This window comes from Pithys albifrons, chromosome 7, assembly GCF_047495875.1.
Source record: "Pithys albifrons albifrons isolate INPA30051 chromosome 7, PitAlb_v1, whole genome shotgun sequence".
Taxonomy (NCBI): Eukaryota; Metazoa; Chordata; class Aves; order Passeriformes; family Thamnophilidae; genus Pithys; species Pithys albifrons.
Window position 1 is genome coordinate 10,999,923 of NC_092464.1, and position 23,954 is coordinate 11,023,876.

The 23,954-nt window shown below is 40.8% G+C and overlaps 1 protein-coding gene and 1 long non-coding RNA gene across 6 annotated transcripts in view; one reads left to right on the forward strand and one right to left on the reverse strand.

Annotated features, from left to right (window-relative positions):
• Nucleotides 1-13: 13 nt before the first annotated feature.
• LOC139673939 (uncharacterized) lies at nucleotides 14-8,745 on the forward strand. Its single transcript, XR_011698241.1, has 3 exons — nucleotides 14-186; nucleotides 6,251-6,554; nucleotides 7,354-8,745. It is a non-coding gene; the product is annotated as an uncharacterized lncRNA (long non-coding RNA).
• The window catches only part of DIP2C (disco interacting protein 2 homolog C), a 304,530-nt gene continuing 288,757 nt past the window's right edge, over nucleotides 8,182-23,954 (reverse strand). For all 5 annotated transcript variants that reach the window (XM_071559895.1, XM_071559893.1, XM_071559892.1 and 2 more), the window contains 5 exons: nucleotides 19,872-19,929; nucleotides 18,759-18,833; nucleotides 17,468-17,642; nucleotides 16,209-16,332; nucleotides 8,182-11,331 (listed from right to left, as the gene is read on the reverse strand). In XM_071559895.1, coding sequence (XP_071415996.1) covers nucleotides 11,079-11,331; nucleotides 16,209-16,332; nucleotides 17,468-17,642; nucleotides 18,759-18,833; nucleotides 19,872-19,929 — 685 coding nt within the window. In that variant the 3' untranslated portion in view covers nucleotides 8,182-11,078. The remainder of the gene's footprint in view (nucleotides 11,332-16,208; nucleotides 16,333-17,467; nucleotides 17,643-18,758; nucleotides 18,834-19,871; nucleotides 19,930-23,954) is intronic.

The window sequence follows — 23,954 nt, forward strand, 5'->3', positions numbered from 1 at the left end:
AGCTTCAGCTGAGTGGCAGCAGGGGTTCTCTTGCCAAGGCAGTCCTGAGCAGCACAGCCTCTCACTTATTTGCAAAGGCAGGACTTGGTGCCAGTGAGATGCCTGAGTGAGCCGAGGGCCCATCCTGATGCTGCTGCCCATGGAGCAACATCCCACAGCCACACCAAGAGAAAGAGCCATCTAGAGGTGAGCCATGGGCAGGGTGGGTTATCCAGGAGCCCCACTGGGACTTTGGGGCTGCAGAAGGGACTGCAGGAGGGTAAGAGCTGGTTTCACTGGGGTAATTTAAGAATTTCCCTATGGGAATGAAGATCTGGCAAGATCTATGAGTCCCCAAAGATCCCTCAAAGTCTCTTTTATGATTTTACTATACGAACTTTTCTGTTCTTACATGGGCCAAATTTTATTCATTCATCTTGATGAAACTCAATCAAATGCTAACATTTAATTAATTAAATAATAATATTTAATTAATAGCATTTAACTAATAACCAGCATAGTGAATTATGTCAGCCAGCAAGGCAGGATCAGGAATAAGTAGTGTCTGCCTTGAGCTTCCTTCCCAGAGCAGCTCCCCCTTTTGATGCCTGAGGTCACCCTCCAAGCATATCATTGCTCACCTGCACCCCAGTGACAGAAATCCTCAGTGGAAATGCTCCCTCACACCCCTCCCCACACACATTTGCCAGTTCAAGTGACACCAGTAGGGCCAGCATCAAGATCAAACAGTTTAAATGCTTTGGACATGCCAAGGCAGTCATAGCAGGGATTGTCTGTGACATGTCATACTCCATCCCATGTCCCACACTGGGCCCTGTCATTGCTGGCTGACAAAGCAGAGGAGGAAAATTGTCCTTGCACTGCCCCAAATATACAAGTTTTCTTCCATGAGAAATCTCAGCTCCAGTGTTGATTTCTCTGAGTTCCTGCAGCTTCACCTCTGCAGACAGCACTCCTAAAGCATAAGTCTTAAACACTTAAAATTCTTACTGTTGTCTTTTCCTGTTGTTATTATTAGATTTTTTTAAAAATTATTATTTTAACTCTGGCTATTACTTTAATAAGGAGGAGCCATTGTTTCTGCCTCCTGCTTCCTTTAGGTGGAGTGAGCTGCCCAGCTCATGGCTTGTTTGCCTTTCCAAATCTTAAATGGCCAAACATGTGAAATTTGTTACTGGTAGTTAAGGGCTACCCAGTCAACTTTAGCTTCCCTGAGTGAGAGTACATATGTGATCTGTGCATATGGCTTTCCAAATGCTTTCATAGATCAAATTGTGAGGAGGTATCAAAACTAGAAAAGCCCTTCTTGCATTCTTTCATGTTAAGGAAATGCAATTGCAAGCAGAAAGATCTATCTATTTGTGAGAATACTAGAGTATTTTTGGTTTAAAGTGGGATGTGTTTATAGGTAACGTAAAAGGAAAGAAAAACCAACTGTCTTAGACTTCCAAACTCTATATTTTATCTTTTTAAAACCTATTTTCAGATGTCAAAAGGCTCAAAGGTATGATGGGCTCCAAGTAATACCCTTTAAAAAAGAAATGTTAGTTGCTAAAGGTTCAAAGCTGTAAAATCAGAAAGAGAACCAAGAGAAAATTAAATTGTTCCTTCTGCTCCCCATGTCTGTTCTTGCCCTGGGACCTCTTGAGTTCCATAACCCTGGCACCACTGCTAAAGTACAGAAAGATGCCTTTAGGAATGGCAAACAGCAAGGTAGAACTTGAAATTAAGTGCAGCGTCTGCTTTGTAGATAATTTGTACATAGAAGGGGACTGATAAGTGAAGATAATACAGAAGAAATGCCAAGGCAGAGTGATGTGTTTGTTTACGAAGCCACCGGCCAGTTACTGTTAACTCCCTGGAATGAAAGCTAAGCTGGCATGAAGCTTCAATGGAAATAGGATTTACCCTGGAGAGGTACCTAAAAATAAACCAAGTTCTGCATCAGAAGACACTGTGAATCTGGTTACATAAAATGCCTGGACCAGTGTTTGGAGAAGGAATTCTAGAGCAGGAAATAATATTTACTAATAAAGCCAGAGCACTTTCATTTTCAACTACCACGTTAACAGGATAGGTATCATTTGCAGCAGCCACTGCAGGTGGCTCAGGGCCCTGCCTGCTGCTCTGCCTCTCCTCATTCTTCCACGGAAAGAGCGTGTAGGAGCCAGCTCTGTGCCAGACCGGTGCTGAGCCATTATCCCACCACGCTTGGCCACAGGAATGTGCTTTTGTCCCTTGTAACAGAGTAATTGAGGTGAAAAATGGCTGCATTAAAACCAAAAGATAATTGGGGCTTTGCAGCCCTCAAAGCCCCTGTAACCAGGAAAGAGGGTTTTGCCTGGCATGGGCCACCCCTCCCCTGCCTTGACTGATTGGGACTGTAAGACCTGTGTGGGTTGGCTGTGCTCTTAGAAGGGGGTGGAATGAGGCATCCAAACCCCAGGGCACAGGCAGGGATGTCCTCTGCTGCCTGCCCTGCAGCTCAGCCCTGCCAGCAACACTGCCTCCTTCCCAAAGGAAAAGCACGGCCAGAAACTCTGCCATGCGTGGCTTATGTGCTGGAGAGAGAATTTCTTTGGCTGACACATCACTTGACTGAGTGACAGAGCCTTTCCTTGTCTTTTCACAAGTCTGTAAAGATCACGAGTGCTGGAAAGCCTTTTAGTCTTCCCCCAAAGAAAGGCAAGATGTGCAAGTCAGTCATGCACTTGCAATTCTGTTTTCCCACTGACTCTGGAGCCAGCAGCATTGTATCCCTGGGCTCCCCAGTGCCAGTGGCTGCTGTGGCAGGGAGCCAAGATCTTGGGAATTGGTGCTGGATGCTGAGACAGAACCCAGGACTGCTGAGCCCTTCCCACCAGCAGCATTCCTGCTGGCTCTGTGCCATATTTGGATGGGTGCAATGCTGCAATTGCAAGAAGTGCCCCCAAAACTTGAAGTTTCTTTACTGATAGACAGTGGGGGTGGCACTGGGATTTTGAGGCTGGGAAATGGAGCAGGAGGCAGCTCACACTGCTGGTCCCTGCTACAGGGACTGGATCTGTCCTGAAGTGCTGCACCAAGTGAGAAAGCTCTGATCCCCCTCAGGCTTGTCCTGGTGCAGGAGCCTCAGACAAAGCCTTAGAGAAAGCTACAGACAGTAATAAGCATTAATTGCCCCAGGAAGGACCTCTGCAGAGACAGAAGTTGGGAGTTCACAGCCAGAGGCTCCTGAGCTCCTATGTTGCCTGACACAGCCCAGCCTGCTGCCCTTCTGCCCTGGTATGACACCCATGCCCAGAATTCTTCTCTTTTAGCCCAAGGCTCCTGGAGGTACACTCTCTGTAAAGAATCAGCTGAAGAGATAGGACCTATTTATGGGTTTCTCTTAACAGCTTGTTCAGAATTTCCTGGTTTTTCACCTAATCTTGATCCTGCTCTGGACCTACCTGGGCAAAGGGAGTGTTGCCATCTCTCCCAGCTACTGCCATCACTATTTGGTGCAGCAAAGCAGTGTCTAGAGTCCCATGTCCCACAACAACCCTCATTTGAAAAGAAAAAAAGGCTGAACTTTGATTGAGAAACTCATTCCCTGGGGTCTCAGCTTGAGTGGGACATTGCTGAGCACCTTCTACAGGAGCCAGCTCTTTAATTCCTATTAACATGATGTCTCTATAGGGGTACTGGAGAAAAGAAGTGCAGAACTGTATTGAAAGGAGTAACTGTGGGATTGGGGTTAGGGGAGGGACTTTTTTTTTACTTTGACTTTCTTTTTCTTCTACTTTTTTTTGGTCTTAGCACCATTTTGATCCATGGTTCAGCTGTTTGATCCTGTGTTCAGAGCACGAATGCTTCTTTGCAAAGGCACTCAGAAAGGGCAGGGGAAGTTCTCCAGAGGATTGTTGCACAGTGAACATGACCCTGCGGGAAAGTTCAGCCAAATTTCTTACATTTATGGAACTGAAGTTCATTTCATGATCGCATCCCTCCAGTCTCAAAGATCATGTGCTGCAAAATGGGGCTGGTTGCCTCACTCGTCCCCACTGGGTGCTTCTCCAGTCTGATTTCCCTGTGAAATGAACAGAACTAATTGTGTCAAACTTCAGAAACCACTCCAAGATGCCTGTATAATTCCTAATGGGAACCACACAGGCACATTTAGGAAGCCAGGTAACACCTGTTGGTCTTTAAGGACCATAATGAAAATGCTCTCCATTTGATGCTCTTCCTTAGAGATAGAGCCAATCCATATAAAGGGTTGGACTTGATGATCTCAGAGGTCTTTTCCAACTCAACAGATTCCATGATTCAAAATAAAAGTCAAGTGTGGACTCGGTTTTGTTTTAAGGGGGTGACTTGAAGTGCAGATCTACAGTGAGAAAATGTTCTCAACATGTCTTCTAATTATTCTTCTTCTTCTTCCTGTGGTTCAGCATTTCCAAATCCAAATTGGACTTTGCCATGTCCTAGACTGACAGCTTGCATCCTGACTTTGTCTCTTTCCTGCAGATGCACTGGCTTTATTGTGCTGGTAGTTGTGACAGTGCCTGTGCCTGCATGCAGGCACAGCAAAATGCAGTGGCACCATTCGGGCAGCGAGGCTACTGCCCTGTCAGGTGATACACTTAAAATGGAGCCTCTTAATGAAAGTCTTCATTTAAGAAAATCTGGGTTTTGTTAAAAAAATTCATAATTGAGTGATCTATAATAGTAATTTTATTATGGCTTTAAACAGCAGTTAAAATCATCTTGTTCTGTTAAAATCCTGTGCTCCAAATGAAAAAAATACTTCCATCCTTTGAAGGAAAATATAACTGAGACTACATTTCATTTGCTTTTCCTTTCTCTTTGCTAACCAAAGAGCTGCAAGAGAAGGGAAGGGGAGAATCTAAACACTCTCCATTCAGTTTTTGCTGACTCCACACTCTGGACTGACAGGGTGAGCTGTGGGTTTCCATGATGGGTGTCCAGTGCCGTCCCCTGCAGCACACGGGCATCTTCAGGCTGTGCATCTCTATCCCTGCCCCGTGGAGCAGCCACCTTGGGCTGAGCCACTGTGGCTGCAGCAGAGCCACACAGGGGTGTGCATGGCAGACACCCTGCAGCTGCCCTGAGTGTGCATCTCATCCCAGTATGCAGCTACGAGGTGGGGAGAGAGGAGGGCATGTAAAAAAAAAATCCTTCTGAGGATTTCAGGGAAGTATCTGAACCCAAATGTTCGAGTGAGTCATTCTAGAAATGCTGATGAATACGTATGTCTGCAATGGAAAGTTTAATTCCTTTGTATCTCCTCAGCCACTAATTTCCTTTGGGCAGTTATTGGCTCAAATTCTTTTCTCTCTCTGCTCTATGAATACTGCCTGTGCTGTGCCATACTCCCCTCCTGACCTGGCTTCATGGAAATATTATTTTCTTTTTGCCTATGGCTGCTCTTCTCACCCTCATCTTCTCCCAGGACTTCCCTGCTTCAGTCCTGCCTTTTCCCTGATACAGACCTGGCTGGTTTTTTTTAGTTTATTGAACCATTTGGGCTGGGATAAACTCTGCCCTTGTTGTGCATATGTCTGTCCTCCTACCTCCATACATTTCCTCTCTTGGGTCTTATCCCAAAGGCCTTGGCTGAATTCAACAAGTGTTGTTCATCCCAGCCTCCATACTCGATCTGGGGCTGAAAGCAGACAGACTGTGTATCCCAGCAACTGGAGCTTCCGGATTTGAAATGCACTCACCTAAGTGAGAAAACTAAAATGTAGACCCCTAAAATTGGGTGCCTGATGCCAAGGGGTTATATGGTCTTAACTGCTTGTCCCTTACCTCTGCATGCAAAGTCTTCTCTTTCCCAGTCTTCTTGTCCTTCTACACCAAATGCTCTTCCTAAACCTGCCCTTTGTTTATGGCTTCCTCAATTGGTGTCTGTAGCCTGGTGGTTCAGTCCAGCTCTTCTCTCAGTGCCTCTCCTGGTATCTCTAAACCTTTTCCACATGCTGTCAGTCACACGTGGAAGTCATTTCCTGTTGTGGAGCTTCCACCAGCTTCATTCCCCTCCATGTGTCTATAAGCATCAATCTACCACAGCATGAAATTAAGACAAGATCAGCTTTGTGCCTCTAGGACCTGCCCATCAACTGGCCATTGCTGTAGAACATTTTGAAATTATTATTAGATGTGTTGTGGGATGCCTGGGGAAAAGACTTTGGCTTTCTTTTTCCTGTGTGGATCATAGAGAATACAATACTGCCTTGGCTTTGGGGAAATCTTGTTTATGCAGATCAGAAAGAAGAGCACTCCTGGTACTGACTTTGCCTGGCATGATGCAGCATGACCTGCTTAGTGAACCTGTGGCTTAACTGAAATACCACACAGTTCCCAGTCAAGACACGTGCCAGAAGGTGCAGAGATGGGCTGATGCTGCTCTGCTGTGTAGGAAAGTGGAGCTGCTGATTCAAAGCTGCTGACCTGAGTGAGGTGAAGCACAAAAGAGGCAAGACTTGAGAGAGTTTTTGGATCAGCTTTAACATGATGGCCCTCAAAAGAAAACAGGAAAAATATGATAAGGAGAACCCTAAATTAAGGTGAGAGCTTTTGGGAAGGTGGGCTGTTGAATTAAGCAATCCAGATATCAAAAATAACTCAAGCTGAACTTTTATATTTTATCCCTAACCAAAGTAATTAATTTCTACTTCCAGAATGCAGAATCCAGTTGCTTTTTTTCCTCTTTAAATCTCAGTTTTAAAGCAGAAAGTTCCTCTAATAAAACAAAGAAACAAAAAATTCAACATCAGGGCTGCCTCTTACCCTGGGGAGAGTGGGGTCCATTCCCTTTGGGATGATTTTTCTAGGCTTTACCTCTCCTCACGCTGCCCATCCAAGTTGCGGCCCCAAACTTGGTTCTCCTGTGACTGTTCATAAGGTGACTGGTGAGAATTTGTCGTTGATCCCTGTGTGTGACCTTCCTTCCCTGCCTTGACAGCAATGGTGCATAAAGCAAATTTTTGTGTTGAAAAACAGAAAGGGAAAGCTCTATGGTCTTTTACCGAGCTTTTTCCCAGTTCTTACCTTATAATGAATAAATTATACTGTTCTTACTGTGCATGATTGTTTTAACCCTTCTTTTTTTTTTTGTTGAGATTCCCCATCAGCTTTTGTTATAGCCCCTGTTTGCCAAAAATGTTTTTAAAATGTTGACTTGAAATATTTTGATCTTTTAAACACCCTAATCCAATTGCCATAAAACATTAAAAACATTTTTTAAAACGAAATTATTAGTAAAATTGAATCAGGAACTACTTGCTGTTCTACAATCCTCTTCCTTCTGCCACTCCTAACTTGCTCTCTTCTTTCCACTATTTTTGTGTTGCACTCTCTGCTCAGGGAAATTGTGGGTCCACAAACCTGCACCTGCCTCTTGTGGTGAGCAACCTGAAATCTGAGTCATCAGAGACAGAATTTTATACCCTGAAATTCTCAGAAAGGCCTCCAAAGACACGGGGACTCATAACGTCAACCTTTGAAAGAACATTTGGAAAATCAGAGCTGGGACCAAACCTCTTCTCTGGGGACCCTGCTGACTGGAGGCTGGGAATTCAGCTCTGAAATCAAGGCACTTTTGGAAAAGGCCAATGAAAACTGGCAGCTCACATTTCCAAAAGGTATCATCTGGTCTCTCAAGGCTTCTGAATCGATGGGGAGGTTCCAGCCCCACCTGTGTGACCAAGCACTAACCCATATATTTCCACTGGCAGGAAGCTCCAGCAGAGCTGCAACACCTGGATCAGTAACTTACTTAGGCACCTGAGTAGCAGCATGTCCGTAGAAAGACCTTGCAACAAAAGTGATAAGTGACAAATTTGAGGAGTTTTACAGTACTAATGCTTGTTATTGCTTCTCACAAAATGTTACCAAGCTTACAATAATCTTTACACTTTCAGCAAAAATGTGAACAGTATATTTGAATATATATTAAAAAGAATTAAAAAAACATTTCACAAAAAACATTTGTTGCCATATGAAAGTCTTTCAGCAATAAATGCCCACACCAGTATTTAAACATTGTTAAAAGTATAATGATTTGTACTAATAAATTATGCAACAAGAGAGGTAAACAAAATAAAATTACAGTATAGCTCTCCATGTTCCTCCACTGAGCATCCACAGCTCTCGGAAGCTCCATTTTAGATGACTAATTAAGAAACTGATATTTTCAGAGCAACAAAAATAAAAGCTTTTATTTGTTCATTTGAATATAAAACAGGCGTTATCACAGATGTACAAAGCGTACTGGTGGTTTAACATACAAGAAGGTTGCTGTCCTTTGCACATAAAAATTTTTGTTTGAATCTGTGATTGGCTGAGTTACATGAATTTCTCTAACCAGTCACCACACTCTATGAAATAACGCTGCTAACATTCAACTGATAAAAGGGACAGTCTTCCCTTGGGTAAAGTGTCAAGCAGGATTAAATATATATAATAAACAAGCACCATGAGGAATCTGCTCCTGTTTGATTAGTTTTGTGTTTAAATGTTCATTGTGTACCCTCTCTTTTTGTGCATGTGCATCGAGTTGATTACATGGTTTTGTCTGACTCCAAAAGCACAAGGTCACAAGACAAACATTTTATACATTCTCATGAATGGTTTATCTACAGTACAGTTTCTAATACAGAATAATCCTTCTTTATTGCTCAGTCTGATGGTGCTTAAATGTTTCCTTCCTTTTGCTTGCACAACAAAACCAGAAACTCAGTTTATCATTTCTCTTAACTCAGGATTTAACAACCACAGATGACAGGTTGCAGAAGAGAGCTGTTATTAACTGCGTTTCACAACTGCATTGCAGTTCTTTTATTCTCTACAAATGCAAAGTTGACTTCGTGAAGGTTAAAGTGAAGCTTTGAACGACAACAAGATTTGTTTTGCAGTACTGAGATCAGCGATAGCAGGACTTCACAAGTTAGTTCACACACTGCAATTATGTTTGTAATCAATCAACATCTTGTCTGAAACCTTACAACAACTTGCCATTAAGAACAGATTTTTATTCTTTTCAGGGAGCAGAAAATGAATTTGACAAAGTATGGGATTGGTCTGCAGAGCATGAATAGGGCTATTCACAGGACAGTGAGGGCGGAAAGGATGGTCTGAAAGAAAATGTGTCTGACGTGGCGAGATGCTCTGTACTGTACATGCAGACTAAAATGTCCCTACCTTTTAAAAAGATTTTTAACACCCAGCATTGAGACTCTCTTAAACGTGATATAAACATGATTACATTTGCCCTGCAACAATCTTAGTCATGCATATCCGGTAATGAGAGCCAGCACATGAACGTCATTTGGGACAATAAGAAAAGCATTCTTGGACTGCAGCTGGTAAATCCCACTCTTGATCACAAACAGGTCAATTCAGTTACAACCACATGAAGGAAGGGAAAAGTTTTAAAAAACGGGCACGGGGCGCAGGGGAAGACAACAGAACTGGGGAATCAAACCTCTCTTTTATCCAAAGGTAGTAAAATGAAGGCAGCTGTGATGCACGTTTTCCTACTCTTCTCCCGTGATGGCCTCAGGCTGCAGACCACGGGACTCCTCCTTTCTTTCAACAGGCAGATCGGATCCTCTGATGTTTGAATGTGTTTAGGGACTAGTTAGCAGATGCACGATTTGTGTCAGATTGGTTGTAGTGACTGTACGTTCCTCTCTGTTAAGGAATAAATTAAAGACCATCGAAACAATCGTTTCCTGCAAATGTAAACTGGATGCGTTGGCCACTGAGCTACATGTCCTAGCTGAGAGGCAAATTGATAACTCTGTGCAAATAACCCCGAAACTTTTCCTTATAGCAATAAAAACACCAACTAAAACAATGAAAAAAATTGTGCAACAAAGTTCTGCAGCTAGACAACAGTGCTATTCCTCAACCTGCCTTTTCTAAGTCTAACAAGTGTATGCACATGCCAGCACGAATATTTATTGTTGCCTCCATGGCAAAGAAAAGAAAATTATTGTAGTGCATTTTTAGTCTTAAATTCAGTCACTGCCTTAAAGGCAGCAATAATTCCACTTGCTGGTATCTAGAGGATTCTTTTTGACAGGGATACTTAGCAATCCAGGATTGCTTTTTTTTTTTTTTCCAAAAAATTTGTGAGTAACATTTGATTATCTACAGTGGGAGACACCATGCAAGTGACAAGTACTGCATTTTAAACTTTAAAATCTTTTGTCATTAGTGAATTTATATTTCATATATATATATTTGATGTGATACTATCCACTCAAGATAATACAACACTTTGTTTTTATATTAGCAAACATTTCAAGAGTTTAATATTCTTGAATGTTTTTTCTCTTTTATACTTCTAAAGAGATCAAAATAAATTAAACGTTTTGTACATAATTACAGAAGAAGTAGTTAACTTATTTTATCTTTTTAGTTTAGTACAAAGATATTTGCAAGCTCATTGCCGAAATACACCTTATTTATAAATTTCTTCCATTCTAATGCTAACAGCAAAGGCTCTTTGGCCTTTGGGCATTCAGCATCTCTGACAGAAAGCTGCAAGATTTCTAATTGAAAGGTGCTACTTTGGGTATTCTCCTCGTACCACTACATAGTTTTCTAAGACGTGGGACCTAAAATGGCTTAAGTTAGTAACGGATCTGTATTCATCAGCTTCTTATGACATATTAAAACAAATGAAGGAAACAATTATTTGTATTAGTATGCAAATTGTTTTAAAAGAATCCATTTGGAGGGCAGAATAAAAAAAAATCTACTTCAGCTTACTTAATGTAAAATACAAAGCCACATTTACTCAAAAAAGCAGTATTGTCCAATAAGCAAAAAAAAAGAAGTTTAAAATGGGCTTTTCCGACACACTGAAGGGCCTTACCCCATAGTCCTTCTTTTCTAAAATTTAGTGGTAAAAGAAAACATTTCACATTTTATTTCCTGCCAATCGTGACTGCTTTGAAAAATCGTAATAGAAACAGTTCCATTCTGATGAGTGTCAGCATCTTATCTGCACACTTTTTTAGTGGACACAAAAAAATTTTATACATCTATAGTAAAGTCCATGGAAGCTTTAAGGTACAAGACTACATGTTGTAGGCCACATAGATGGGATCTAGCTGGTCTGCCAAAAATCCATCTCGTAGGTGCATACGTTGTTTCTCTCCACGGGAGTTGATAGGAATTACACCAATGTCCACAACCACCACCACCCCTACAATCAGATAGTGTTCCTCCAGGACCACGTTGGTGACCAAAGGAACCAGGTCCAAAGCTTCTTGCTCTGATCCATCCAGCTCAACTACAACAACCAATAAATTTGTCCAGGTAAACACCGCACTGGAATGAAAGAAAAAATAATATTAGTGGTGGGAATTTTTTTACCCATTTAATTTTTACCCTTTTTTTTGCACCTTGGTTACCATTGGTTTCAAGTCCTTGGGCTCCTTCTGTGTGCTCAGCACAAAGTATAAGAAAGAAGAGAGAACACGCTGCAGGCAAAGGCAGAACAGTCCCATGAGCTCTCACTTTAATACTGCTGCACTATTAAGTATTGGGCTAAACCTTAGAGAAACTTGCCCATCCTATAAGGAGGTAGTTAAAAAACATGCAGTTCCCTCTGAAGCCAGAGAACTGCTGCAGCTCTGCTGTGTTCATAGAGTGATGTGCGTGTTGAGGTGCCTTCCCTGGGGTTTTTTGAACAGCAGCCCAGAAAAGCCAAGGAGGTTAAAAGAGAAGGGACCAAAAAGAACAGCAGGAGCATAGTCTGAGCTGAAAGATCTATGGGATAATCGCTGCCTGGTGAAGGGGTGTGGAGCCCTGGGAAGGGACATGGCAGAGTGCAGGCAACAGAGGGGTCCTTGGGCGGCCAGGGCAGGAGCATCCTCCTTGCACCGTGCTCAGCAAACACAGCTACAAGCCTTCTGGACTGAGCTGGCTGCTGTCCAGGCAAGGCAGAGTGCAGCACAAAAAAGCTCCAATTCTTCTGGACCAATTGGTTTCTGCAAAAATAAGCTGTGTCTCCATCTGTTTTATTTTGGCTGGTTTATTTCTGCTGGGTTTAAGGGGACAGGAGTTCTTACATTCTTGATTAACAGTCGAGATGGTCAAGGAAACACTATTATCACCAGTGTCTCCTCTTTGCTAAAAGAACTATGTAAGACCCCAGAATTGTGGTTAAGCCTTTGGGCTGAAGCAGGTCAATTTTGGGTTCTGCTACTGGGAACCTTTTCTGGCTGAGGATAATGCGTTTATCGTTCCAAACATGGAGGCTGGGAGGGTATCAACATCTGGTATATGCTTCCTGCATCCTCCTCCCAACATCTCCAGTGTCTCCAAAGCCTCTGTCATCTCACAGGAGGTTAGCACAGCTCAGCCATAAAGAGCAAACTCATTCTTCCTTGCCTGTCTTTAAGACACAGACAATGATTATTTCTTCCTCTAACTTATTTCACAGAATAAATACTAATATTCTACACATGTAAGTCATACATCAAGCCCTGCACTTTGCTCTTCTTTTCCTTATAAAATCAGGGGATAACTTCCCAGAACTGTCTTGAGCATAAGCATCTGAAAGTCAGAATATATTATGTATATAAGCCATCTTCAAAAAGAGCTACTTGCCCCAAGGTCAATGCTTGATTGAGAGAGAAGTGCACTGCTTTAGTCTATCAAGGCAATTCTGAAAATCCTTGTAATGTGGAAACACATCTTACTTTGCCCAAAATTTAGCTGTGAAAATGTGCTCTATGCTGATGTTTGACAGAATGCATTTTAGGGGAAAAGTACTTAACTTTAAAAAAAAAATTAATTTTCAGATCATGCCAAAGTAGTATTTGATTGAATTCTTATGTGCTTATTGATCTGGAAAACTAATGAGCAGACAAAGCAAGGCTGAGCAGGCCCCTTCTGAATTAGTACTGCTGTGAAATAATTTTTCATTTGTAATTATGTTTTCATTGACATTCTAGTAAGTTTTGATTGATGCTGAATATTAACAAAGCAAAGTATCAGTCTGCACAGGTGACCATCTCCAGAGAGATACTGGAATTTTTTATGGATTGCTGTACAAATATCTAAATTAGTAGTAGATATATTTAACAAAAAAGCCTGGAAAGGTTTTATTAAAATGCAAGTTAGCATTTGAAACCCTGTCTTAGAACTACGGCTAGCTTATTACTTGAGAAAGCAAATTACTTGGGAATGCAATTAATAGCAAGATTTGGGAGCAGCTCCCTAAAACATGGCTTAGAAGGAGTTAGTTTGTCTGAATTCAGAAGACTGATTCCCAAAACCTTCATGAAGCTTCTATTATGTCCCACAGCCATGGACACTCCCAAGAGGGTTTCAATTTAATTTAAAACTCACTTCATATGTCATGATTCTAATTCACTGGTGACCACTGTAAGTAAATGGAAATATTGCCCCTTATGTTCTCACTGGTTGAGATGAAGATACACTGGCCAGCATGTATCCCTTATGGATAAATAAATAAATATCAAACAAAAAATCTAGGGACCCAGAAAGGCTGCCATTTCTCTAGAAATTCTGGAGTCACACCCAAAATAAGCAAAACAGTCAATGAACTGAGCTGAGAATTGTTCTGCCTGCTGCTTCCATGTCACCAAATGCTTCAGGAAAAACAAGGCAATTGTTGAAACATCTGCAGAGAAAAAAGGTCCTAATTGTTTTCTTCTCCAAACATCTTGTGTAGCTTTACCTATTTGTCATTATCCAGAGAGAGAAAACCACTTTGCAGCAAATTTCAGGAATCTAGTTTGCTGCTCTTTTGAGACTTCGATGTTTCAATGAGTCAACAGTGTGCTTTAATTAAAACATGCACATTAGTTTTCAAGATACTCTGTGGAATTAAAAACACTTTCAAAAATGCCTGGTGTAGGTGTAAATTATAATCAAAACAGACTCTGACACTCTTTTGCTTCTATTAAGACAAAGGAGGTCCAGAGTCAGAGACTGTTGATTTTGTGCTAAAATTCCTTAAGAGAGAAGAGTAATTTTAAATGACATTTTAGATCTGATCCTCAATGACAGAAGTTGCCCAGCCCTGTGACATGTCAGTCAACAAGCCACTGCTTTCCTCAAGAGTGTCAAATGTTACAAAATGAGCATGTGTTTCTTGGAGGCTGTTTTTACAATCTATCAGCTGGACATACCCAGTACCTTTTGTTTGCAATAGGAATGGATGCAGTTAAATCATTGATTATTCTTTAAAGTGAAGCAACAATGGCCTCCTACAATGGTCTCCTGACCACAGAAAGGCATATACAAATGATATATAAAAAGAAATATTTAGCTGGCTATTATTTTGTCAAGGGATTTTTCACAAAGACAAGAGAAAGGTCTCTAAGAGAAGATGAAAGAAGTTATGTGATAGAAGAGAAGGACAATCAGGACATGAAATCTATGAATGAAAACTCCATGGTGGTGTCTTGAGAGAGCTGTTAGGCAGAGCATTGCTTAGGAAGAGGTTGGAAACTGTGAGCAAACCAGATGTTGTCCCTCTGAACTACTGTGTCTCCTTTTCTGCAGGGACCACATCAGAAACACATCTAACTCATTATCAACCTCTGTTTTTGAGGAAAAAACAACCCTTAAGACTTTAAATACTGGCCTTTGGGCAAAGGAAGGCAAAAATACAGAGTGTTTTCTGAACTCTCGTTTATGCATCTTGTACATTATTATTCAACTACTGGGAAGAGTTAAGGCACTGAGAATTATTTGCACATACTTCCACCTTCTTGACGAAAGACAGTGACTTTTTTTTCTCTGGTTGATCCAGCTTACCCCCAGCCCATTTTTAGTTGTCACTATCCCACTCAGGACTACCATGATCATGGAACAATAAGGATGCTCAAAGTGCTCTCAGCATCTTGAAAACAGGAACATAATTTAAGCATTTTTGGGTACTGAAACTCATAATGACATTTCTGCATTGTGATATGGCTATTTTACTCACTGCCCATGAGCTTATAAATGTAGGGGACACAAATCTCTGACAAACAGGTACTGCTGAACACACTGATTTATGAATCTCTGCCCATCTTATAATAAGGCAGTCCTTAAACAGCTTGATCTGAAAACTTTCCATCCACTGCTGTTACTGATCTGGCACATTTTCAAGGGCAATTTCATGACATTGGTGAAGTTTATATGAAGGCATGGAATCTGGCTCCATGTGTAATGGGGGCTGGTTCAAGACTGTACCAGCACTGATGATGCTTTAGGGTGGAGGCAGTAAGGCAAGACCTCAGTTACAGTCAGCCAAGCAACTAACTGCAATAATTGTAGCAGATATTTCAGAAAAGAGCAAGGTGTTTTACTAAAGAAACCAGTCCAGTTGCTGTGCTTCATTCACTATTAAGTTTCCTGCACCAGACCACACCTCTGCAGCCAGGACTGAAAAGAAAAATGGAGAGTCACGTCGAATCGTCACTAAATTGCTCTGGCTGTTGCGACAGGTTCATTTTGGTAGAAAGGTGACTAGCTGAGCTGAGTTTGCACCAAAACAAAACAACTACCTGACTCAGTTTTCTGATGCAAGAATAATGAAAAGCAATTTGTTCTCATGTCGGCCTCGAGAAATGATTACCTGCTGTGTACATCTGAGGATGATACATTGATTAAGACAACATCATTACTAACTCATTGATTTACTGCTTCAATTTCCATTGTGACCTTGATTTGATCACTGCTTTATTTATTAATAACCAATTCAAAAATAACAGTGTGTTCACTAATAAAGTTTATTAGTATATTCATTTATTTGAAATGTTCACTTGCTCACTCCTTCTAGTAACAATACTCCTAAGGCTTGAATTCTTATCAGTTTGCTTTTCCTGCTTAGAATGCACATCTCAAACTCCAAGATACAGCTACTAACTTGCCTGAGATCTGTTTGGCTCTGTCCTAATAAAAGTTTAATCTTTCACTTGTACTTAAAACAACAACAACAACAAAGAAACCAAAATACACACCCTGTCAAATCATCCTGAATGATCTTAGAAAAAACCGTCCTTTCTGATTAAATCTGTTTGTGAAAAGTTTCCATCCTAAGGATGCATTTGCAGCTGGGTTATAAATCCTGTGGTGATCCTGACAGACCATTTCCTGGATCAATTGCAATATCCAAGGAAAAAACCCAGACATAATAGATATTCCAGCTTTTTACAAGGGCCCCGGTGTTATATAATCCTTACCATTCTGTGATGCTCTTGTGTGCTCTAATTACAGAGGTTTCAATATCGATCGGATGGTACCTCATCCCTCGTAATTCCATGGCTTCATCTAATGCACCCACAACATAAAGTGCATCATGGCGTTCTGGTTGTAAGGGAAAAAAAAGTTAACGATTCTATTCTCCAGTACATTAAATTATAAAAATATTCACATTAAGAAATAAGGAAAATAAGTATAATATAATATCCTTGAATTTTTGAAACCCCAAAGTGATTTCTGAAGTAATGAGCATTTTCCACTATTGAACTGCAACGCAGAGCAAAAAACAGAAGAAAGATGGAAGGGCAGAAACATTATTCCCATTAGAAGATGACAAAGGTGCAAATATTTATTCAAAGACAGTGGCATAAATTCCTGTTTTTCTCCAAGGTGGATGCAGAACAAACTAATCCTTTTTTAAGGCTGTCTAAAAAGACAATGGATTCCTTCTTTCTCTCTGTGTTTTCAAAGAGAAGGGACAGACTTGATCCTAAAAGTACAGCTAGAAACTCTGTTTGGTGAACAGCCTCGACTGGCCAGCTCAGCCACTGCTGCTCGTGGCTTGTGCTCTGCAGAAAATTACAGGAAAATAATGTTTTTCCAAGCACAGACTTCGTGTGCTTGACAGCACTGGTTCACTTACATGTGTACACAAGACAAGCAATCTCATTAAAACAAGCAAGAAAATACTGTGCCTTCCTGACAGAAGCCCAAACACCCCATAGCTTCTCCTGCAGGATACTACTTGTGCTATGTTTCAATAACCAGCCCTGCAGGTTTAAAGACAAGAAGATCTGAGAAATGGACAGCTTCTGTGAATAGGCTTATGACAGAGGAATTATTAGAGGAGGTGGTGGTCAGAGTAGGGACAGGGCTCAGACTGCCACCAGGCTTTTTCTACCTGCACAAACATATTCCTGTGGACACAGCTGCCAGAGCATGTGATGGCAGTTTTAGCCACATTTCATACTTTTCAAGCACTGGGCACATTAAAAGTACCAAAAGGTGTCACTGGTGGAGGAGATTTATAGCACCTGAGGTGGAGCAATGGAAAAGCAACTGTTTCAGCAGAGAAATCTTGCCCTCTCTTTTATTTTCTGATTATTTTAACCAAGGTTATTTTGCAGTTCTACAGGTTTCATGGATTGAACAAGTCAGGTAATGCAGGGCAGAGATGAGGTGTCAGCCTCAAAATAATCTGGATTATTTGCACACACCTACATGATGGGAAAACTCTTACCTCCATTTGCATCTGTGAGTTCTGTTCTTCTCAGGAACCCCAGATAGCCAGTTCGAGCCCAAATGGTCTGTGTGTCTCCAAAGCTGAGTCTTGAATTAAAATGATCTGATTGCAAAGATTCATCTCCATAGATGGTAAAATACCCACTGGCGTTGTGAGTGCTGTGAACCCATATCTAAGTTAAAAGCAATTATACTAGTATTAATTACAGTAGCTTTCGAGAATGAAGCATTACTGAAAATTCTTGATGCAAATATTTTTAGTTATAACTAGAAAATACCATCTTTTAGCGCTGTTTCTGAATTCATAAGTGACTTAGTTTTAGGCACAGAGATCCCAGTCTAAGCTTGTTGGATTGTGGATCGGAGCCATGACAAGGGGAAAGGGACACTGGACTCAGGGCTGTGGGGACACCCACCTTGCAGCCCTCTGGCCCCAGGTTACACAAAGACCTGCTCAGTCTCCTTGAAGGGCCAAGATTGCTCTGAGATCTGCTTGGTTATGGTTATTTTTACAAGGACCCATAGACCACAGTGCTCTTTCCATAGTTTCCCCCTCCTGATTCAGTGTATTTACTTCAGCAGAGAGTTCTCCATGAACACCAGACAGACAGACTATTTTAAAGAGTGAAAGCCAGGGACCCTTGCCTATGGAGAAGGATTCATTTCATCAAACTCAAGGCATCATGGCAATTTTTATGATTTCAAATTAATGAAATTTTACAGAAACTCTGAAATTAGATTGTAGTTTTAATTATGACTAAACCTATTCTTCATTTTCTTAACTAGATTTTTAAATGCTTGAAAACAAGATTTTTTTCTCACTCTAATAAAAACAAAATAAATTTGAAAAACATACAGCCTTGCTCAACTCAGCTAATGAGTATAACTTCAGTGCGACGAAGCACAATGATTATAGAGAAGAGCACTAGAAAACCATCTAGGTGAAATTAGGCTAATCAATAAACTTACTTTTCATGTAAGTTTCCACCAGAATTAGTGAAGCACCAAGTAAATACAGTTAGCAAAGGCGATTTTTTTCATTTTTTAACTTGAGATATTATTAATATTTAGCAAGTGTGCTACTAACAATTTTGATAATGATACAATTTTAATAATGATACAAATATTATGCTCCACACTTTATATACCATAATGATCAGTAGAATTCACTATTTTCTGAACTGGACATTTGATACGATGTATTATAGGAAATCATTAGCATGCATGATGATAGCTTTACCTCTGCAATGTAGTTCAGAGCACAGAAAGTGCAAGTTCTCATGACTCACCTCACCAAGATGAGAATCTCCTAAGGGTCCCTTTGTTTCTGGATTAGCAATAATGATACGTACTCCTGGGAGGATCTATCGAAAGAAAACATGAGGCAGTAAAAAAGCAAGTACCAGCTTATGCAATTGTATGGTGACTCTTTGTCCCCAAAGAACCTTCACTAAAAACTAGAGGAAATCCTTAAAAGTTAAAGTAGACTTATTACATAAAAAATTAAAATAGTCCACAGATATAATAAATTCTGAGATGTCTGGGAAATGTGACAAAACTTCTCTTTATGAAAGCTGTTCCCTCAATATAAACTTCTCAATCAAATGTTCACCTACCAAATGGCCCCAGTCTCTCTGAGAGTACATACTGGGATAGACAACCCCCCCTCCAATACCACCCACATGAAACTTTGGCTTGAAACAAAAAGCCAGAGGCACCATGCAATCTCTCCAGAATGAAAACCTGCTAATGACCTCATGCAATGGGCATTCAGCCACTACAGAGATGGATGTTAAACCCTAAATTTGCAGAGCTATGGACAGAAAGCTGCATCAAGATCCATCAGGGGCTCTGTGCAGGACTGATGGCACCTCTTCCTCCCAAAGGCAGAGCACACTTAACTGTAGATCTTGGTCACCAGCACATGGCCAGACACTGCAGCCAGGGACAGAGCTGAGAGCAGCACCCCTATCTCTGGGAGCTGGTCTTGTGTCCCTCTTCTGTCCCCACAGTGATGCCACTGGCAGGGATGGTCCCTCTGAGGTGATCAATAGCCCACCAGTACAGCAATGGTCATGTCAGACCAGTTGTCAGGGCAGGTGGGTCTACACTGACAGAACTGCCTGCACTTGTGGCACATGGCTGTTTGAAGTGTGAGATGCAGGGGATGAAATGAAATACTTTCTTTTTGCATAAAAGAGGAAGGTACAGCTTCTGAGAGAGCAGTAATGCAGCAGTTACCACCATCGTGTTGTAACCTTAACAAGTAAAGGAAGGAAATCCATCTGCACAGCTGATAACGCCTTCCCCAGCACTACATCCACGTAAAAATGAACAGAAACAGGTAATTGCTGAAAACATTTACCATAAAAGGTACATTGAAATCTTCTTTCGGTACTTACTTTTCCTGACTCCATGAGTGGCAAACTATGTGGAGATCCTCTTTCAACTAAACGAACTCTGTAAAATACATGTAAAATAATATGCATAATACATGGTTGCATTTATTTGCTTTTCATTAACATTTCTTTCTAAAAGGAGCGGTTAATGGTTGTAGAGTTTCATGTTATTTCTGGAAGAGATGAAGCTTATATCCTGTGGAACATAATCAGACTCAGTATTTAATATTAGTCAAGACTTATGGCTGGGAAAATAATGAAAAAAGATGTGTGTGTGAACAATTTTTTAAATAATAAATTCTTCAAAAGTAGTTGGTGCCTTTTATTTAGTTTTGATAGACTTTTGTAAATGGAATTCTGTGCACAAATTTATTCACGACAAGAGGAATCTAAAATATTGATTTCCCACAGGAACATCATAAAAGCCAGGGCACATACACAAAAGGATGTGAGCTGAGTGAGCAACCACATTCCACAAGTAGCTGACAGTTAGAACTAAAATCATATCAAAATAACTCATAACCTTGCCTCAGCTTCAAATCTGCACTTGCAATCTTTTAATTATTTTCAATAGGCAGTGGTTAATAAACATTTTACTATTAAGAAAAATAATTTAATGAAAAAATGTTATTTTTGTGTAGGTCAGACCCTTTCTGTGAGTGTGGCTTTCTGGTCCTCTCCCTTTCTTAGATAACTTATTTTCCTACTTAATGAACAGGAATGTCATCTCTCCTTCAGTGGTATGATGTTCTGGAAACAAATTTCTCATTTAACCTTAGAAAAGTACTCTGCAGGGTAGAATGAAAGAGACTTTCAAGTCCCAAAATAGCTGACAATCTCTGCCAGTGGATGGCAAAGAAAATTTGGTAACATCTATGCATTCCTGTATCCTAAGCAAATAACTTAAAAGTTCTAACAACAATGAAAACCATAAACTTCCCACTCCTGAACATTACCCATAATCTACTTAACCAAGCTAAATCTTGGACTTGTGTCCAAACTCCTGTTCTTACTTCTTTCCTCCCCTCAGCTCCTGGTATTAGGAAAACAAACAAAAAACAATGCAAGATGCCTAAAAACCAACTCAGTAAAAGGAAAAGATGAAACATCAGAAGACAAGAAGACATAGCTAGGAGCAGATAGGAGGAGACCTGGATCCAATTGAGCTGATCATAAACTGCAGTCAGTTAGGAGCAGTCATGACAGATCTTTTTTGGACTGTTTTGAGGTCTTTTTATAGCCAGAGTACTGCAGTACTCAGTTTGGGAAAGGAGGGATAAGACACAGAGAGACCTGAGCTAGAGGTCCCTTTGGAGAAGAACAAAGCTTTGGCAAGTTCAGACCCTAAACATAAAAGAGATGAAAAAAGATAATCTTCTTTTTATCCTTCTTCCCGTCTGTCCCCTCCCCCCCTCCCCCACTATTTCTTTGCTCCAAGAGATTTCTATAAAAGGTGGGACTGTTGAGGTCAAGGCAGGAATACTGAATAATGTTCTAACTGCAGTTCTGGGAAGTCTCTCAACCTTGATGGATGGGGCATGGCTAAGCCCTGAGATGTTGCACATCCACGTGAACAGCTCCTTGCACTAACAGTGAGATACAACCCAAACACCCAGTGATTTCAGGCTGCTTCTCCAAGTCATTTTGAGACAAAACAGATGTAAAATGCCCTGCAAGGGGCACTGCTTGGAACAGGCACAATTAGGAAGCTGCAGCCTGATCTGCAAGGTGTGTAACAGGAACCACCTTCCAAAATTTGTTCAACTGCCACAAAACTCCCAGACTGAAGCACTCATTGCCACTTCTGTGTCTTACCTTTAATGCTACACTGTCCTTGTTTTACACTGTTGTTTACAGGTATGCACAAGTGCCTGTGTTTTCTACAACATTTTCTGCTGAGCCTTCCACCAGCTGAAGAGCAGTAGTCGTCCCTCCCCCCCCGCCCTGGATTTCCAGCAAAAGCAGTGGAGCTACAACATCCATCTGTTCATCCAGGGACACAGATACAGGACAGCAGAAACCCAGCCCACAGGAGCTTCACTAGACGGTGGGTGTGCAAGGCTAAATTGATGGTACTCTGTAATGGGCACACCTACATCAGCCATGCTTGTGTTGCTGTTTGAATGGCAGCCAAATCATAGGTATTTAGGACTATTCAGAATTGGTTTTAAAAATAACCCTGTGCATATTGAAATGAAATCAAATATTGCAAAAACCAGTTACTAAGGCCTATATATTTCTGCCTTTGCATAATATCTTTGTTCTGTAAAATCCAGATTAGTGGAGAAATAGAAAATGCCTTGAACTAAGGTTTTCCAAACAATTGACATCTCCAATCTTGTGACAGATATTTGCAGACAGGTCAGAACTTGTCATCATCTAAACCACTTGGTACCTTCTTTAACGGACAGAGTTATCTTACCTATTATTTACAAACATTTGTCAAATAGAAATAATCTTAAAGGACAATTTAAAAAACTCAATCATAAGCACTGTTAGGAGAGATGGTATAACAAAGATCAGAAAGTACTTTATATAATTTAATATAGGTTTAAAGAGAATTCTATTTGGATAACAGTAGCAAAAAATCCTCTGGGGCAGGAAAAATGTCAGAACTGTCCAGCTGTCCAGAGATACTGCTGGCTTTGTGACCTTCCCATCATTAAGACATGCCTCCATGAAGTGTTGCTGAACTCCAGGCCTAGCAAAAATCACATATAATAAAGTGATACATTCAATAGTCAATGGAGTTGACTACTGGAAATGAATCAACAGTCATAAATCTGGCAATCTCCTTTTTGCTTTCAGCATCTGTTCTTCCCATCTTGTTTTTATTATCACAAGCATATCCTCTTGTTCCCATCTCCACCTATTTCATTTAACCTTGTCTGATTTTTTAGCACACGATGATCCAGAAGGTGCAATTTCTCAGTTCCCAGCTCTGTTAAACCTCTCCCACTCTGCTCACCACCTCACATCCAGCAAGTTTCACAGCACATACAAACGGTATTTCCTGGAGGTTTTCTGCAAGGGCCCTGTTAGCACGCAAAACCTTGGATTTCTTTCTAAAAAGTTTTGTCTAAGCTTATAATCTGTTTGGGAACATGCTGTTAAACCTCTAAAAAATCCAAACTAACAAAAGATATTTTGCCACAAAGAGATTTCAAAAAGTATAAGTAAAACATGAGATTCTGATGCTACCAGCTTTTATGTGCATACTTAATTTTAAGTCTGTAAGAGTCTTATTAACTCTACTGGAACTAGATACCGTGAATAAATTATGGGCATTAGGCAGTATTTTTTAAAATTAGTTTTACTGTGCCTCAGAATAAAATAATTCAATTGTTCCCACTCTTCCCCAAGAGATTTCCATTCTTCAACTGACAAACACAGACAGTAGACACAATTGAAAACTTTGCTTCCCTCTTGAGTAAACAGCATCACTATCAAGGCTGGTCTGGCAGGCAAACTAAAAATGCAGAGCACAGGGCCCATCAGACCCTTAAGAACAACACCTCTGAATTATGGCTCCTTACAGCCTCCTTAGGACAATGTTAGCAAACCTTCTCCAAATTCACAAATAATCATAACGTGCTCCCAGGCAGCAGAGGGCCAGAAAGGGCAAGTCCTGTTTCTCTGCAGTGCTCCAGTGGTTCTTTGTTGAGAGTGAAAACAATCTCTTACACACTGAGTACGGAGCCTTCCCACTGCTCTCTGCTGCCTTCGAGTCTTGCTGGGAAGGGCAGAGGAGAAGATGGCAATAGAGCCAGACTGGCAAAGAGCCTGAAAATCAAGTGGATGGGAGACAACATGCTGCCCTTGGGCATGAAAACTACTTTTGCACCTTCTGGTGGTTTGCAGCCAAGCTGAGAGGAAAAGCATAAATGAGAGATCCAATCTAGGGCAGACACAGGGTTTCTCTCCCACTAAAATCTCTCACTGGATGGGAGACACAGAAGGTGTTTAGGAAATTTTTCACTATTGAGGAGCTATAAGAAATGATGATATGCAATGAATCTCTAATATTTACATAGAATAGTATAGGAGAGTACATTTTTCATAATTTTTTTCCACTGGTTCCTAAGA